The sequence below is a fragment of the Lepisosteus oculatus genome, chromosome 6 (assembly GCF_040954835.1).
Source record: "Lepisosteus oculatus isolate fLepOcu1 chromosome 6, fLepOcu1.hap2, whole genome shotgun sequence".
NCBI classification, from domain to species: domain Eukaryota; kingdom Metazoa; phylum Chordata; class Actinopteri; order Semionotiformes; family Lepisosteidae; genus Lepisosteus; species Lepisosteus oculatus.
Genome location: NC_090701.1, coordinates 28,006,532 through 28,024,614, shown reverse-complemented (window position 1 = coordinate 28,024,614; position 18,083 = coordinate 28,006,532). Strand labels below are relative to the sequence as shown.

The 18,083-nt window shown below is 40.3% G+C and overlaps 1 protein-coding gene across 6 annotated transcripts in view; it reads right to left on the bottom strand.

The window, feature by feature from the left end:
- The window catches only part of LOC102688794 (microtubule-associated protein 4), a 109,421-nt gene that overhangs the window by 66,478 nt on the left and 24,860 nt on the right, over nucleotides 1-18,083 (bottom strand). For 5 of the 6 annotated variants that reach the window (XM_069191142.1, XM_069191141.1, XM_069191139.1 and 2 more), the window contains 4 exons: nucleotides 3,385-3,486; nucleotides 2,908-3,054; nucleotides 2,071-2,292; nucleotides 1,143-1,328 (listed from right to left, as the gene is read on the bottom strand). In XM_069191142.1, coding sequence (XP_069047243.1) covers nucleotides 1,143-1,328; nucleotides 2,071-2,292; nucleotides 2,908-3,054; nucleotides 3,385-3,486 — 657 coding nt within the window. The remainder of the gene's footprint in view (nucleotides 1-1,142; nucleotides 1,329-2,070; nucleotides 2,293-2,907; nucleotides 3,055-3,384; nucleotides 3,487-18,083) is intronic. The other variant, XM_069191143.1, reaches the window with a different exon arrangement.

Here is an 18,083-nt window from a genome sequence, read left to right as displayed (position 1 = left end):
GGGTTTGATCAATACACAGTAACTATTCTGTAGTCCTGCCTGCTGATTTTTCCATTCCTGTATTCTCTAATTATTGCAAATCTTACAGACACATCAGAATTTTGATCATCCTTAATAATTCACTTCCTAAACGTCTTGTCTCCAGCTCAGTGATAAAGGTTTCATCTTCCATTCAACTGTAAGAGACAACTATATACAGTAAAGTGAGAAAGAGTATTAATTATGAAACATTTTTTGTGGTGTCTGCATGAATAGTTCTGATCCATGAAAATATAGCAACAGATTTAAACTTGTGGAAAAGGTGAGCTGTACCCAGATGGAGAGTAAAGAGGGGATACAGTCTCAGAAGCCATTACTCTGTATCACATGGATGCTGACACTCCCAAAATCTGAGGTATAATACTCTGAACAGTCCCAAATCACCTCCATCTGAGGTGCCTGTTGGAGTGAGGTTTAAAAAAAGAATGTTATCCCCACCCCCAACTGGTCTTAAACAGGCTCACTACCACCAACCCATCACATAGTAGATTTTCCATGGTATAGTTTTAGGTGTTTGTGTGCTTTTACAATGGCTTGCCTATATATTTCATTCCACTTCACAGAAAATGGATTTATCATTGACCGGGATAGTAAAATACTGAGAAAGCATGGCAAAACACTGGGACAGCACTGTATCAGGAAGATAAGACATGTTTGAAATGTAGAGGTAAGTCAAGGCACCTTTACCTCAGAGAACTCGGCAGTGCTTAGCACTGACTACATATAAACAAGAAACCCAACACCCGTTGCAGTGCCCAGCCCCCCACAAGCACACTTTTCATTTCACATGGAAAGTGAAATCAGCTCAGAACAGTAGAACTGCTGTAATCTCCTTAATCCTCTGGAAAAGCTGAACCCCCTCTGCTGGAGGCAATGAGGGCAGGGTGTCCTGCTGCTCTGTTCTACAGATGTGTTACAGTGGCAGGGGAACTGCTCCTGGGCACCTGCCCTGCGCCCACATCCTGAGACACCTATCTCACTTGCCATCAAGTTTTTTTCTGTATTGTGAGGAAAGCTGCTGGTAATTCACCTTTCGAACACAAACTACTTATAACTGGAAAGGGTAAACTCCAGGATTAGTCAAAGAGGTAAGTGCCCCCTACCTGCATGAGTGGTCTGGGGCTCCTGTGAGGCAGCTGGAGAGGGTAACTTGGGTGACTCTGGTGCATGGGCCTGTGGCTGGGAGATGGGTGAGGGGGGCGAGGATGGGGGTTTCTGGGGTTCAGTGGTGCCTTGTTTCTGTTCCATCTGTGAAGGAGACTCTACGGCAGCAACTGTCACTGCAGCCCCTAAAATCATACACACACATTGTCATATCACCACAGGACTATGCTGCACACTGTTTAGGAATCCACTGACACGTCCCAAGGTTTGAGTGCAGACTGAAAAATCCATAGGCAGAAATAAGATAACATGAAAGCAATAGAAGATCACAGGAAAGCCTTGTAACCACAAACTGAAATGTAATTGGAAAATCATATGGAAGAACCACATAATTAGTCTTTAAAGGTCTGCTGATAGACAGACCTGAACAGCGAAGCCAAAGACTCCCCCCCCCACCCCCTTACAGACACACTTTTGTATTTTATATGCCAACTGCAATCAGCTCAGAACAGTCATACTAGTATAATCTTCATAATCCCTGTGAAAAACCGATCTCTTGAGCTGGAGAGAAGGGGGCAGGGCACTGTGCTGCTCTTTTCCATAGGTATTTGACAGTGTCTGTAACGCAGGGGAGAGCTGAGGAAAACACATAGGGGCACATTCACCTGTACTCTGTGCAATCGTGTGGTTTGTCTGTAGCTTGTCAAAAGCAGCTTCTATCACAACATCTTAATTTGACCTGGTTCTGATGGTGGCATGTGACTGCCAAAAGATTGACAAGTGCTAGTAAATCTCATTAAACTACAGACTGTGTGTCTTATTGATTCTACCTTTTCCAAAATGTTTGCTGGAAACACCTGCAGAGCCCTTTGACACCAAAGCTCCCATACACCCAATCTCGAACAAACAATAATAAAGCACGCCTACCTGCAATGGTGTTCAGCGCACCTTGGGGCTCCTGCAGGGCACCTGGTGTGTCAGATGCAGGGGTTTGTGGCTGAGACACGGGTGATGGGGGTGCCTGTAGTTTAGGGGGTTCTGCAACAGGTGAGGACAGGGGTTTCTGGAATGCATCTAAATTCCATGTCTGCTCCATCTTCAGAGGAGTAGTTTCAATATTGGATGGCACCTCTGCTGGGAATCCAGCCCCTAAAATCACACACACACTGGTAAACTTTCATAGCATTGTACTCAAAGACAAACTCACGCCACCAAAAATTCCAAAGTCTGATCACTGATCTACTGAACAAACCAGCAGGAAATAGCACAATATTGAAAAGAAAAACACTTACTGTACAGTAGACCCACCCCCACCACCTCGTAAACAATGCAGAAAATGACTTTTCTTATTAATTTACACTCAGGTTTATCTCATTTGTTGAAGTGAAAAAATATTCTAATTAAGTGTTGAATTTTAGATGGGAGTGAAAAAGTGATAAAAAGCAGATATTCCTGAATTGAGTTGAAGTAAAACTCAAAATATCAGTTTTCTGACTTACACATTTAAAACTATAAGCTGTGGCTCATTTAAAGCGGTATGGTGTAAATACTGTATGTTGCCAAGTGTAGTTTAAAACTGTAAAAACTGTCTCAGGGTAAACATGGAGTGACAGAGCAGTGAGAGAGGACAGTAGGATAAAGGTGGGGATGGGGAGAACAGTCATTTTAAAAGAATGTGTTGTATTTGCAATTTAAGTATTGTTAATAAAAATCTCATGCCTACTGTTTTTTTTAAACTAACAGATAAACAGTTTAGAGACAGACCTGTAAGAGGAAGACTGGAGGAGAAGGTGGTCTCAGAAGCTTTCAGGACTTCCTGGGACACTGGGGGCACTGGGCTGCAGTCCGCAGGCTGGAGAGGGACAGGATGACGCCCTAACCGCTCTGGGAGGCCTGATATTTCTAAAGCACCTGCAGATACAGAAACAGAGAAGGGCTGATACAGACGCACTGACTGGCACACAGACTACACTTACTACAGTGCAGTAACTGGACTGTCAATATCCTGTAATAACCCTCTTCTGCTGTCATTATTGCTGCATTTGCTATAGCTCAGAGTATGAGTGCTGGGCCTGAAGGACAGTAAGGACAGGTCTTGGGATTTTATAAAGGTACAATTTAATAGGCAGGTTGACCTCATGTATAGGATAAGGATAAAACAAGGGACAGTGGTTGGACAGTTGAGAACAGAGAGATGCAGAGGCAGAGAAAGAGAGGCCAAGGTTTGCTCAAGGGTCCCACCTGAGAGGAAGTCAGCTGCGATGAGCTGCTGCTCTGCCTTGGGCAGCACCTCTCTCTGCACTTCCTGGTGTTGAGCTGGAATCTGTCCCCCTACTACACTGGCTGTAACAAAATATATACCACACACATTACATCCCAATGCAGTGTAGTAACAACAATTCAATATCAGTAACACAGCTGGAAAGGAAATCAAGAAATGTCAAGAAAAGGGTGTAGAAGATGAAAAGCAGGAAGGAAGCGCAGCTGGAAAAGGAGATATAGCTATATTTGAAGGATCAGAAAGAAAGGACACACGAGGATCTGATGGTGTGTGGAGGGTACTGTAGGTCACATTAAACCTCCTAGAAGCCCCTCCTGTCACTCAGGGAAAAGTAGGCCTAATTCATCCCTATATCCCACTTAGGCTCTTGATTTCATCCACTCTTTCTTCTTTCCTTTTACTATTGTGTGCTATTTCCAGAATCTCATTCTTGGTCTTGCAATTTAAAGTGGCAGTACCCAGAGAGCAGCTGTATGGCTTATTTTCCACCACTCTGACCCAGGACTGAGAGAAACAGGGAGCCAAAAAGAGAAAGACACTGCAGGCAAGATTAATCAAATCATTACTTCAAAGAAGTATTGATACAATAAAAAAAAAATTGTACAAGACCAAAAGGAAATTTTAAGTGAGCTTTCTAGACAACTGAGTGGGGAGCATTGAGTGTGCAACAAAAAAAGGACAGGATGAGGTTAATTTATCAGCTTTTTGTTCTCAGTGTTTAATTAACCTGTACTTGCTCTTTTCTGAATCATTTATAGATTGCTGTTTTATGAGTGAAAAATATGCTCAGCATCAAACATACAGGGGTAAACAAACCAGAGAGACACATGGAGAATGTAACAGAGGGCAAATGAATCGATAAGTAACGTAGTCAACTAAGGCTGCTGGCATGATTGAGCTGCTGTCCATGGTCCTGAATTGGCTCAGGCTAGTGAAATGACAGCCATAGTTATTATACAGGGTGATATCTGAAGTACTAAAGTCAGAAAAAAATAAATTATCTGGGATACCGAAACAAAAATATTAGTTTCTGCCTGAGGGTTGGGAAACTAAAAACTATAAAAAGGTCACAGCTGTACTCTCAGGCAACAGAATTGTGTTTTTTACATAAATAGATTAAGTACAAAGATATTCAACCCCCCCTCCACATCCCCTTTACCACAGAAACTGGGGCTTCAGTTTCCACCCCCCTTCCAAAGACATGCTTGCGAGCTTAGAGTCTATAAATCAACCTCATGTTTGTGCCTGTGTGCACATGCCCTATGATACACCCTTCCAGGTCGCATTCCTGCCTTGAGTCCTAACATTACCAACTAGGAATTAAAAAAAAAATTGATAACAGCTGGATGGAATCACTAAATGTGCCCGAGGCTCACACTGTCTTAGGAGAGGAAGAACTATGTTGGTGCCAATCCGGACTAAAGCCGTTATCCCTGCTACTGCTACTGTACATCTACTGCTAGAATGCTGGAGAAAATCACCACAGCAACAATCTGAGCATCAGCTAGACCTGTCAGTCAGCCGGTTGTTGTGATCACGCATTCTGGCAGGAGATCTGTTCCCCCTGTGCACAATGAACCTCTCTACACCTGTCCTGGCACAGTATTCTTAAGATCAGTCTTCGCATCACTTCACGGTCAGTCTTAGAGCTTCGTCCCCTAAGCCTCTGCGTTCTCTGCATTGCCGTGTTTTGGATTCTTACCTCACTTTGCTTTGACCTCGCCTTTTGGATTTTCCTTGTACTTTGTCCCATGTATCTCTCAACTACACACTTGTTTGCTTGTTTTTGACTACGTTTCAGATAGATCTTTTCTGCTCGTTTGCTCATCTACCTGCATTTTGGTTCTTCTGGTGGCCCTTAACTCAGGTACAAGCAGCATCATTACAAAGCCCTTCTAAAATTGTGCCTTAGCATATCTAAAGTCTCTTGCTCTTCATTTTGTTCTGTACCATGTATACACTACACTAATCATAAGCATCTACCTTCTTTTCCCCTTGATTGCATCACGAATGCCCATCAAATTAGTCTTTAATCCATTACTTAAAATTGCTTTTTATACTACTGTGCTTTTACCAGGCTCTGCTACAATAAAGTATTTTTACTCAAGGAATTTACCAAAAGAGGCAAACTAACAGATACATCTTTGTGTACCCACTTGTCACCAGCAAAAAAAGAAAATGAAATCTCATCGACCAAGGGAAAACCGGCATGCCAGGGCTCAGAATCTGTGCTGATTTGGACAATAAATGGGCCTTGCATCTGTGTAAAGGAAGTTGGAAGAGCTCGACAGAAGTTCACAACTCCCATCTGGAAGCACAGGGCACTGCTGAGAACACATAACCACCCCTTTTCTGCTTGGGCCACGGAGAAAGGGACAGTTTAGAATAATCAGTCACAATAATCCAGATATATTATATATGCCCACGTGGAATATACTGTATATGGCGTTTACTGTAAGTTCCAATATTCAACAATGTTGCTTCAAGTCCACATACATATGCAGTAATCAACCAGGAAAGTAATAACATTCCAGAATGCTTTTACTTGTTCTGCTTTGCATTTTACAGACAGGCCTTAAGGAATTATTACATTTTCAAGCATCATGCTGTGATTTAATTTCAGTGACCTGTCATGTAAAGCACTGAGAGTTTAATTCCCCCTTTGGGCCTCATTTACTAAATGGCTGCAATGTTTTTTGCATGTGCCAAGTGCCCTTACCATGCAACGAATACACCTTCCGTATTCAGAGTCAGCAGCAGGAACACACTGAACATGGAACAGCTACTGCATGGATAATACTCGAGTCATTTACATTATAATTAGGACTTCTCGTTGTGGGTGTTTATTTTTGACATGACACCCCTTAAATTAACCATGTGAATATCTGGTTTGATAATTAAAAAATAAATACAGTACAGTATGTACTGTATGAAACAAGGTTGGTTTGTCTTAAGCTCATGTTTTGATGAATGTTACTGCTGATTGTGTCTGCTTTACTTGTAACCGGAACATAGCTGACAGACGACAATGATCACTTGCTCCCCAATCTGTTCGTCTCACACTCATTTTCATTTAATCTCCAGGGTGTCATTATTTTCGGCAGGTGTGGCACAAGATCTGCTGACAAATATTATTTCAGTACTAAAAATCCACGTTCTTGTATGCTCTCTAAAACACAAAATTGATTTTAATTTTCAGAAAGTATAGAAAATGCTAGCAGTATCACATCTTTCTTATAACACAGATTATAGTTTAAAGAGAAGTATGTGACTTAAAAATAAACACTTAACCCAGAATCCCTGTATAGATTATAATGAACAATGGTAATGACAAGCAATTCATGTTCATGACATACTAGTATTCATACAGTTAAAATAAATGTTTGCTTCAATGCCTGGTGAAACCTGGGAATATTGAAATAAGGCAATCTTCAGAAATGTCCAATAAGATAAACGGTGGTGTTATTGTGTCAACACAGAGAAAAGCACAAATCATTTTGCTCTCTTGTATGGTCTGTTTAAAATAACAAATAGGGGACATATTCATGGAGCTAAATATAAATTTAATATGTAAATGATCTGAATATGAATGTTTAGTGTACAGTATAGGCCAGTTATAGTTCACTTATGAATAAAGGAAGAAGGGATATGTACACAAAAACAGGCTATACTCAAAGTACACAAGGGATTAAACACTGATTTATACAGTACATTACATGGGCCTAATAAATGAGACAATACAGAATAAGTGCAAAGGCGCAGTGATAAGAATAAATCATTATTTTTTCAAGTATATACATTTTTGGTTCAAAACAGTTATGCATTGTAAATAGACCTGTAATGCAAACAGAAAAACAGCATTATTGCAAGTTGGAATTTCAAAATAATCAGATGGAAATTCAGCTGTTTTGAAATATTCCTTAAATTTGCTTACTTTTATCAAAGATGTCAAGCAAGGCTTTAACGACAACTGCTTTCTTGGCTTTGTGCTAAAGTAGGAGAATGTGTGTCTATAGTGCGAGATGCACTTACAAAGGATTTCACATCATGCTACTGTGGAGTACATTAATGCAGCAGTAACACCTAAGTAATTGACTAATGAGAGGAAGGAATGTCCGTTAAATCATGAACGACAATTTCTAAGTCTCAGAAATATATATAGTATCTATATGCTTTCTGGACATTCTGACTTATTTTCTTAACAATTACAATCAATGAAAATTGTTCATGTGTCTTCTTCACTGTATAACAAAATCACTAAGGCGTGAACAACGCCCTTTGTAAGCAATTGTCCTACCCATGTAAGGCACCACTTCCCCACTGTCACAGAAATCTGGTATTTTTTATTTTACAGATCAAATTCCCATTTAACAGATTTTGTCTATTAAATCCAAACTCCATTAAACCACGGAACTGCTATAAGCAAGTCAAGTAATCCCCAAAACAATACTGCTCTATACATTTAGAAAGCCAACAAAATTCTAAAAGTAAGCCTCTCTGTAAAGAGCACATTTTTTAAAATGTTATACATAGTGTAACTTTTTTTTCTTTTTTAAGTATTTTAAAATCTTAAGCATTTTCAAGTTTTATGTGAATATCTTCAAATAAGTCATTTTCTGTGCTTACACATTTAATATACTATAAAAACTTTTGGTCTTTGGTCTTTTCCCAAATTGTTCTGCACCCTCTCTTTATGATTGTCATCTTAAGGACAAATATAAATGTATCTTCTAGGAACATTTTTAATAATAAGCTGAATATTTGTTGCAATATATCAGCAACATTTAAAAATGCTATTAGGCCTGATAGAATTAAAGAAATTAACAAGTCTGCTGCTGCTCATTTTAGTAACCTTTCACTCAAATATTTCCACAGCACAGAACTTTGGCACTTCTGAAAGATTTAGGACTTCATCCCTAGCACAATATCAATGGCAATTTCTTTGTACGTTCTGGGGAGCACCCTTTTAGTTCTGTATTTTCCACAATGAAGTGAGATCTGGGACACTTGCTGGTTTTCAGTGTGCCAAAGCATTCTTCTGTCACAGCATTTTAAAATCCACACAGCATGTTCTGTCCTTTCACTCAGTCTAATGCTTGTATTGGGGTGGGTTTAATGTATTTATATTTAAATGTAATTACAGTGTTCTATAAATTGGGAAGGAGGTAAGAAGAGGAAAAATGAAATTCCTAAATAAACCCATCCAGGGTTTGCTCCTTTTGCATCAGTAGTCATCTTCTCTGTTTATAAGCTGAAACATGAAATCGGAAGGTCTAATTACTCCGCGCTGTCATGGGAGTTTCTGCAGGGCATTCACAGACACTGTAAACGTACCTTTCCTGCCTGCAAATCCCATGCAGTTTCCCCACACAGTGGCAATTGGAAAATTACACATTTACCACATATTGGTGCAAACCGAATCTTATTAAATATCACAGAAGCTGCTTTAGTTTTTAATTCATTATGGGGAAAAAGTTTGCAAAAACATTTACGTTTTCTTGAGGTATTTCATGTTAACAGTCTTTTCTTGCAGCCAGGCCCAGAATGTCTGGAATCAAGCTCCTGACAGGGCTTATAAAAGAGCTGACACGGCTGTTACATGGAAGGCCTTTAAAGCAGTGCAGAGACACAGTAGCACCTACGTCTGCGACAAGAAAAAGGAAGATACTAAACATTTTTTCAGTGGCTTAAAAAGAAAGATTAATCATTGTAATAACACATTCTTCTTAGAAGAGACAGGTTGAAATGTTCTAGATAAGTGGAGGCCTTTCAGTTTTCAACCACTTTTACTCAGACAGCACAACACTCCTGTTAGACTAACAAACAGCAAAACTGCTATTGAAATGTGTTTCTCCCTAAACTGTCTATATAAGTGCAGCCCACAATACCACAGCAACATGAGAAAGGTTAAAAATAAGTGGGGGTCATTCTGCTCATTTGGTGTCAACCAGCACTGATAGTGCACAGCCATCGAACCATTGGTACACTCTTTGATTATTGATCTATGCACAGCAAAGTAGAAGCACTTCGGTTTAAGACTTTCAATTGACATACCTGACGAAATAAGAGAATTCTAAGTCTTATCAGATAACTCTACTTAATAATGCAATTCTCCCACGCAACATGAATTATGATGATACACATACGGAGCCCCAGCAAACAAACATTTCAGTTGTTGCACCTAGAGGTAATGATAGGGGATTCAGAACCCAGAAAAAGGTGGCAAACCATATGAAACCAGCACACTGCATCTTGTGCAACACCCCACCCCATCCGGAGAACACATTTTAACTGCATTTACCTTCTGAACATTTTTTCAAACTCGTTTAATGTGGTGTGTAAGACGCACCTGATACTTGTAACATTGTTGTCACAGTCTACTGGTCTCTAGTCTCTGAAGGAAAGGGTTAAACAAAACAGAGTAAACTGATGGACTGATAGTCCAGCTCGAAACAGGAAGTGTTATTTTTATTGGTATTATTTCATTATTTATTCGGCTAGCTCTTTGATCCACAGTGTCACGCAAGGGTTAGAACTACAAAATCCAAGCATTAATGCATTAAAGATGCAAGAAAAACCCTGCCAGCCACAGCACATTAAGTTGCATAAAAGTACAAAGACAAAGCAGTTTCCAGACTGAGGAGAGCAGGACGCTGAGCAGAGATAAAATAAATGGCAAGCTAAAGAAAATGCACAAAACCTTGGCCGTTTATCCAGAGCAGCAGAGAATGTTCTGAACGTCTTTGCCGGGAGTCTCAAATTCCTGGACTGACGCGCACAAAATCATGCCCCCCTCTCTTTCAGTTTCTCCTTGCACTCTTTCTCTCAATCCCCTTCTCTCTGAGTATCTCTGACCCACTTTCAGTTCTCCGGACTCAGCTTCTCTAACAGAACCCCCCCCCTACACACACACTCCCAGCTCACCCCCCTTCTCTCTCAGGATATAGCTCTCAGGCTATATATATCTCTGTCATTATTCAGCCCGCCTGGCAGTGAGCTGCAGTGCTGATCCAGCAGTGGATTGCTGGCTATTAACTCCTCTGTTCCCACAGTTTGCTCCACAGCCAGCACTCTGCACTTCCCTCACACATGCCTGTGCAACAGTTCACACAGCACAAGATAATAAAGAGCTCTCACAGTAAAACACAGGATGCTACTTCTGTATACACAGGTCTATAGCACCTTGCAAATGTATTCACCCTCATCCTAGCATCTTCCATTTTACTGAATTATAAATTATGTATACATTTTTAAAGTGAATATTTTTATAATATTCAAACCTTGACTCCTCAAACAACCACTTTTATGGGTGGAAAAAAGAAAAATGGCAAAAAAAGAGCATTAACTGCATTAACCATTCACCCCCTTTAATTTAGCAAACCTTTATTTAATTCATCTGGCCAAAACTACTATCTCTAATCACAAAATTAGTTAAGTGGACTCTGTGTGCAAAAATAATGGTTCACAAAATGCAGATGCCTCTGTAAGGTCATTCCATCAGGCTGTAAATTTCAAGCTCAGATTGGTTCTCTTTCTATACTCATCCTTCTTGATTTGAGTGTTGCTTTTGACACCGTTGACTATGACATCTTACTTTCTTTCTTGAGACTGTGTTTGGAGTTTCTGACACTGCTCTCAAATGGTTCAAGTCTTACCTCACTGATCGATGTCACTTTGTCTCTCTTAATGAGTATAGGTCTGAAATTGGTCGTGTTAAGTCTGGTGTTCCCCAGGGCTCAAGACTGGGCCCCTTGCTCTTCAGCATTTACATGTTTCCACTTGGTCAGCTTTTTAGATCACATGGCCTCAGCTATCATTTTTATGCTGATGATACTCAAATATACATCCATACCAAACCTGTCACTGATGTGGCTGTCTCTATTCTATCTAATTGCATCTCTGACATAAAAACTTAGATTACTCAAAATTCCCCTCATCTTAACTGTGACAAGACTGCAGTCATGCGTATCAGCACCCCCCATCAACTTTGTAAAGCCAATCCTGTAACCCGATCTGTAGATGGTTCTGTATTTGAGCTTCAGTCTAAATTGAAAAACCTTGGGGCAATATTCAATTCTGGCTTAACATTCAACCCACATGTGCAGCAAATTGTGAAAACATTTTTTTCACCTCAGAAATATCACTAGACTATGCCCTATGTTATCACCAACTGTGGCTGAAAAGCTGATCCACATATATTTGTGTTTTCCTGAATTCACTATTGTAATGCTCTACTTGCTGGGGTATTTAAGTCTACATTGAACAAACTACAGTATGTCCAAAATTCAGCAGCCAGAATCCTGACCAGGTCTAGTGTAAGTGATCACATTACCCCTGTCCTAGAGCCCTTGCACTGGCTTCCTGCATAAGTCTCTGCATGGCTTGGCACCTCAGTACCTGTCTGAACTATTATCGCCCTACTCCCCACCTCGCAACCTTCGCTCTTCTAATTCTGGTCTCCTGTCCCCCAAGCTTGTCTCCATTCTATGGGTGACAGGGCCTTCTCCTGTTATGCCCCCAAGCTTTGCAACTCTCTCCCTAAAGATATCAGAGAGTCACCTTCTCTAAACTCCTTCAAATCCACACTCAAAACCTTCTTCTTTAGAAGAGCCTTTACTTAACTGGTTCCATTCTTTACCCCTCTGCTCCTACTTAGTACCACCGTCTACACTTAGTACCACCATCCATGGTCTTCTCTGTGTATTGTAATTGTGTTTTATCTTGTGTATTCATTTTATTATTGTCATTCTGTAAGGTGCTTTGAGAAGCCACCTTTAAAGGCACTATATAAAATAAAGTTTATTATTATTATTATTATTATTATTATTATGAAGACTACGGAGCATTCAAAACAATTAAGTGACAAAGGTTAAGACAAGACAGGCACAGATCAGGAGAAGTATCAAAAAACATCTTGTTACTAAAAGGGGGTAAATAGTTTTAGAAGGCAGTGTATATAAAGCACATCATAACACAATCCGTGGAAAAGTTGAATACTGTAAGCTATCAGAAAAATATATGGTGGAAACAATCAGCATATTAAAATAAAACAGTTTACACTACGGCAGTTAGCAGAAGGCAGCCTGCCTGAACCCCCCCCACCACCACCACACACACACCCCTTTTAGACTACTCTTCAAACTGCGTTCATACAAACCTGGGAAGAACTCTGGGACAGGAAGTCAGAGCCAATTTCCACATGGCCCATCTACACTCTTTCAAGAAGGGAAAGAGTGAGCTTGAACAGTCTAATATTGAAAAAAGACATACATGTTGGTATCTTCTAAACTTATAGGCTTAAAAATGTATTCTGAATATAAGTATGTTACATTATAATTGTACAATGCACTATTAAAAGTTCATTTAGAATATTGTGCACATTTACCGAAAACAATATTGCTGCTCTGAAACCGTTCAAAGAGCACCATGGTGGTTGGAGATTTCTGGAGTAGGGCATAATTTAAGCTTCCTGGTCTTAAAATACACTGATCCCAGAAAGCCCAAATATAGCTAATCGTATGTGTATGTTAGTGATCCATTAAGCAAATTATTTAATAAAGGTAACTCTAAGACTAGAGGGCTGAAGGAGCCTCATATTTGTGCCTCAAATTCTGATCACAGTTAAATTGTTCAAGGCCTTTAGAAACTGATGGTTTAATAATTACAAAAGTTGGACACCCCTGTACACTGACAGGTTAAAATTACAGAATCCAGCCATCAGCAGGAGACCTGTTACAAGTATTTAAAATCCATAAAAGGAATTACCAAAGTCAACCCAATGGTCTTCTGCAGAATCTGCCGTGAACAACAAACCAGAGGTCACAACTGGAAAACTATAGAAATACATTTAAAACCCAGAACAGGACCACACTCTTTTTACACTAAGTCTGGAACAAGCCTAGCCATGTTATTTAAGGTGTCTTTTCAGTTAACTGGGTGGATCAGAGCCTATTAGTTATTAGCAACCAAAAGCACTATGTGAGCAGAATGTCTCATCTTCTATGTAAATTCTCTTAATTCTTTGGATCATGCTCAAGATTACCTTAAATCTTTACGTAATAATCAACTCAGGAATCTGGAAGCAGGGCCTCAGCCAATCTCCTGCATCTCCCCAGACTTAAGAACCTCAATTTCCTGCCCTCTTGCTTTCCTTTTCTGTCCAGCAGTGATGACACCATGGCTCACTCCCTCTCTACAGGCACTGCAAGCTCAATGGAATGGTTCAGATGAAAACCCAAAGCCCCATCGTCCTGCCAAAGTAGAGGCAAGTGTTCTGTCAAAGAATAGCTTCAACAGTAGCCAGTCAGTCTGCACCAGGGAAAAGTGTTTTAGCATTTTAAAAGGTCATCTTCCCATAGTACTCTCCCCTGACACTAAACTGGCCTGCAGTAGAAATTCAGACAAGAGGGAAAAGCACAGCAACATCCTCTCACTTTAAGGAAGATTGCTCCCTCGCTTTACAGTTCAATGTGTATCTCCCACATACATGCTCCTAGAAAGAGCCCTTTTCCTTCATTCCTCCTGCACTACATTTCTGGGCACTGTTCCTGGAGTATTAGGCTGATTTTCAAAGCTTTTTTCCCCAGTGAAAATTAACAAACATTATCCGGCATCTAAGCACAACTCAATTTGGTACCCGAAAAAGCTCCAGCACATTGAAATAAGCAGCCCTAACAGAGATAAAATAAATGCAACACATCACCATTAGGGAGGACCTGACACAGACACAAATGAAGAACAATGATAATTATTCCACGATTGGGAGTATATGTGAAAACAAGACATTTGTCATTTGGGAGTCTCATTTCAGTATGGTAAGATGCTGTACAGCTAGAGAATAGTTCTCAATACCCTGAAAACCTGAAGCACAGTCAAGCACCTCAGATTTCTGGCCCTAGAACAGTTTTTAATTGTTCTGTCTAGACCAGGATCTGGTACACCCAAAAAACTACCCCAGTCAGAATCCACATGGCTAGAACACTATGTAAGCTCACCAACAACCACACAAACCAGAGAGCAGCTGACTGAGCTCTTGACGTACAGATGGCTCTTATAGGCTATATCCTGTCAAAAGCAGGTTTTGTTTTGTAAGAGACAAGTCAGTCAGATTCTATCATAGTACATCAGGAATCGTCTACTTGGGATTTTGGCAATCACAGGAACATCTATTTTTCATTCCCAGTGACCTCCACCTTACCTAATTGAGCTCAGTGTTTTCTTGGTTCAGTCTCCCAGTGCAGTGTACATCAGTAGAGGAAGAAATCCGCATTCTGAAATGTTCAGGCTATAAGCTGTGAATGAGCTCAATCCATCAAGGTGGGTTTACGGTTGGCAAATTACCTTAATTATCAAAGTGATGTACACCTCACCGTTTCTGACAGCTGATGAATATTATCATTCACACTGGTAATACTTAATTTCTCAATGATTTACAGATGATATACTTAAACATAAAAGCCTAGAATCTAATCCTGTTTAAAACAAAGTGAACCTTTTACCACTGCTGGCAAAAAAGGGGAAACTTGACAATTAGCACAAACAATACTTCTTGTACTTGTTAAAAGTAAAAATGTAAATCTATAATCCCACAATTACAGTAGAGACATCTTTCATGACTGATGAGCTACAAAAGAATTAAAGAGAGGTTTCTTTCTTTTATTTAAGCACACCAGCCATACAAAGAGGCCAGAACTTGAGCAAAAAAGTAGGGCAACACGATTCAAACAGCAGCTCCTCAGAGACACAGACAAGAGCTGCCTAACAGCCTTGCCTGTACTGTATCTCCGCAGTGATGTCTCCAGGGACAGCGCACACAGAAATTCAACTGGCACTGGAAAGGCTACAGAACTGATACCCGACAGGTATCCGTTTCCAGTCAGATTCACACTCGGCAATGAGCTATCAGTGAAAAATGAAATTCTGCATAAACAGAATGGAGATGAGAGAGGAATAGAAACAAAAATCACAGCCTATTTGTTTAATCTGGTCTCACTTCGTAAATTAGCTTGAGTAATATGGTCATAGGAAAAGAGCATGGAAACTTTTCAATTGACAAAAAAAAGCTATCTAAATAATTATCAGAAAGCTCTTCTCACTCTTTCTGCTATAGGTTACGGATGAGAGGAGTCCATTCAGTCACTGGTAGCTAATTGTTCCAAGGATCTCTCTCAGACATTTCCTGAAAGAAGTCAGGTTTCGAGTTTAATACCATGGCTGGGCAGCCTGTTCCAGAAAGCTATAACCCAAAAACTGCTGTGTAGTCACCGGTTGAGAAAGATAGGGAGGACAAGACACTGTACTCAGTTGACTGTAATAAAGCCACCAATTCATAACAGGGCAAGACAAGGCAGATTGTGTATTAAGACTTTAATTAGCAGAGTGCAACATCAGACACGACAAGAGATAAACTTTAGAAACCAACAGAGATGGCCTGAAGCCCTTTACAGTGGATTGTCACAGAAAAAGAGAAATACAAAATATTTTGATAATTGTGAGAATAGAGACAGATAAAAACACAGCTGTGAGTCCAACAGGAATGATTACCACTCTTCTCACCTCACAAAATTCTCTACGTGTTACAAAGATGGAGAGAAACCCAGAGAGGAAATAAGACTACTGAGACTGGGGGAGAACATGGAGCAGTGTTACAAGGAAACGGTGAGACAGAGATGGAATAATGTGACAAAGAATGAGGAGACAGAGACAGACCAGAGCTACCGAGCAAAGGATACGTGTAGCCTGCAAGTTCAACCTACAGACCCTCAGAGACCCTCACTCCCTTATCTCAAAGCAGCACTCATTTCACCTTCCGTCTTTACTGTTTACCATGGTTCACTCCCACAGGCACAACTGAGTGCAGTTGCAGGAAAGTCCCTTAATAGTAAAGAAAGCTATCCATGTATAAAGATAAATACGACAACCCAGACAGGCAAGGTCACCAGACAGAATTTCTGAATGGCCTCAGTACCTCTTAAGGCAGTTCAAAGAAGGCAATCAGAAACAAACCACACAGCAATTTAAACCAACTGAAGTTTAACCAGTTGTAGGCATACTGTAATTTAAATCAAAGCTTGGTACCGACTGCAAATTCATTAGAAGCGTAGATACGAAAAATGTGTCCCTCTCTTCCACAAAGTAATTCCTCTTTTAAAACACAGTCATGGTGCAAAGGCTACTCAATTACCATCCCTGTAGTGAGTTTTTATTCTGGTGCTCCGATCAATAAGGGAACTGGCAGCCAGTAGCTGTCTACTACAGCACACTCACTCCCCTCACAACACAGGAAAGACATGTCCTCTTTACTATAATCTAATTATCAGACAACTATAGGAATGTCCCATTTCTGAGAACTTGTATGATGGCTCTTTTTCTCTAGAGACCCTGTCCAGGGTTATCGACTGCATCTGAGAGGTAAGAGTGGTAAAAATCTATACGCTCTTTGAGACAGTCTTCAAAAAAATATCCCCAATAGCTCCCTGCACAGCCTCTCCAGATACACATACACACAGAGGGAATGCGAGCGAGCGATGCGGGGGATGACAGGGACAGAGCGAAAGGGCGACAGAGACACAGAGAGAGAATGCGAGAGAAGCAGAAGACAATGTTACCAGTGTGCATTAAGCCCAGCCACCCATTCACAACCAGTGAAAACATGAAATCAGTCAAGCATCCCGGTGGAAAGAAACAATGCAAGAAAATCAACAAGCAGATGTAAAAAGATATAAAGTACCACAAAACAAAAACCTTAAGGCCAATAAGTTAAAAAAGCCATAACTGTGCAGTGAAGTGTTGGTATTTGCAGGGTTAAGAGGTCCCGGTGCAATACAGACAGGAGGTTATTCGGTGAGCAGCAGTAGTCGCAGGAGCTGGGCGTCTCCAGTAGTGGCGCAGGAAGAGAGCTGGGGAAGGGTGAACTGGCGCACTGGGAGATGCAGGGGGACAGCAAATACAGCCGAATGTGCTCCGCTCACTGCCTGTCCGGCCCATTCTCAGCCCCTCCTTAGTCTGTCCACTGTGGCCACTCACGTGCTGTTTGCTTCTGGCCTGTCTAAGACAGGTGGCCCATGTCCACAAAACCTCATCCGCCTCACCGTAGCATGAGCCCTGAAAAATGCCTACATCCTGCTTTTTGAACACAACCATTTTCATTTAAAATATTAGTTATAAATCACCTTTAGATACGCTTTTGAATTCTGGAACAGACTTTTACTAAATCGTAATATCAATTATAATATCAATTACCTAGTATTTTTTCCGTGGTTTAACTGAAAGGATCTTTGGTTAAATTTAAGTCTTAAGTGATGTGACTGTAAGAAAACAGTTTTCTGAGTTTATTTTATGAGACATTGCTAAATACGAATCACTGCAAACTTCCACAATAACAAAAAATGTGTTTAACAGACCATATTCAGTCATGTATGACACCTTCAAAACTAAACAGAGTCCTCTTTGTGCAATTACTACACAAAAAATTAGTTATTGAGCAAAATAAAGATATTCATTATAAATAAAAACTCATACCCGAAGAACAATTAAAAATAGTCTTAAAACAAGCCTTACTATTTGAAATCTGTTTTAAAACTATCTCCTATTAGTCATTTATTACATGTACAACCCAAATTCTGTGATCCGACTTGTCAGGTTTGCAAGCTGTCCATCC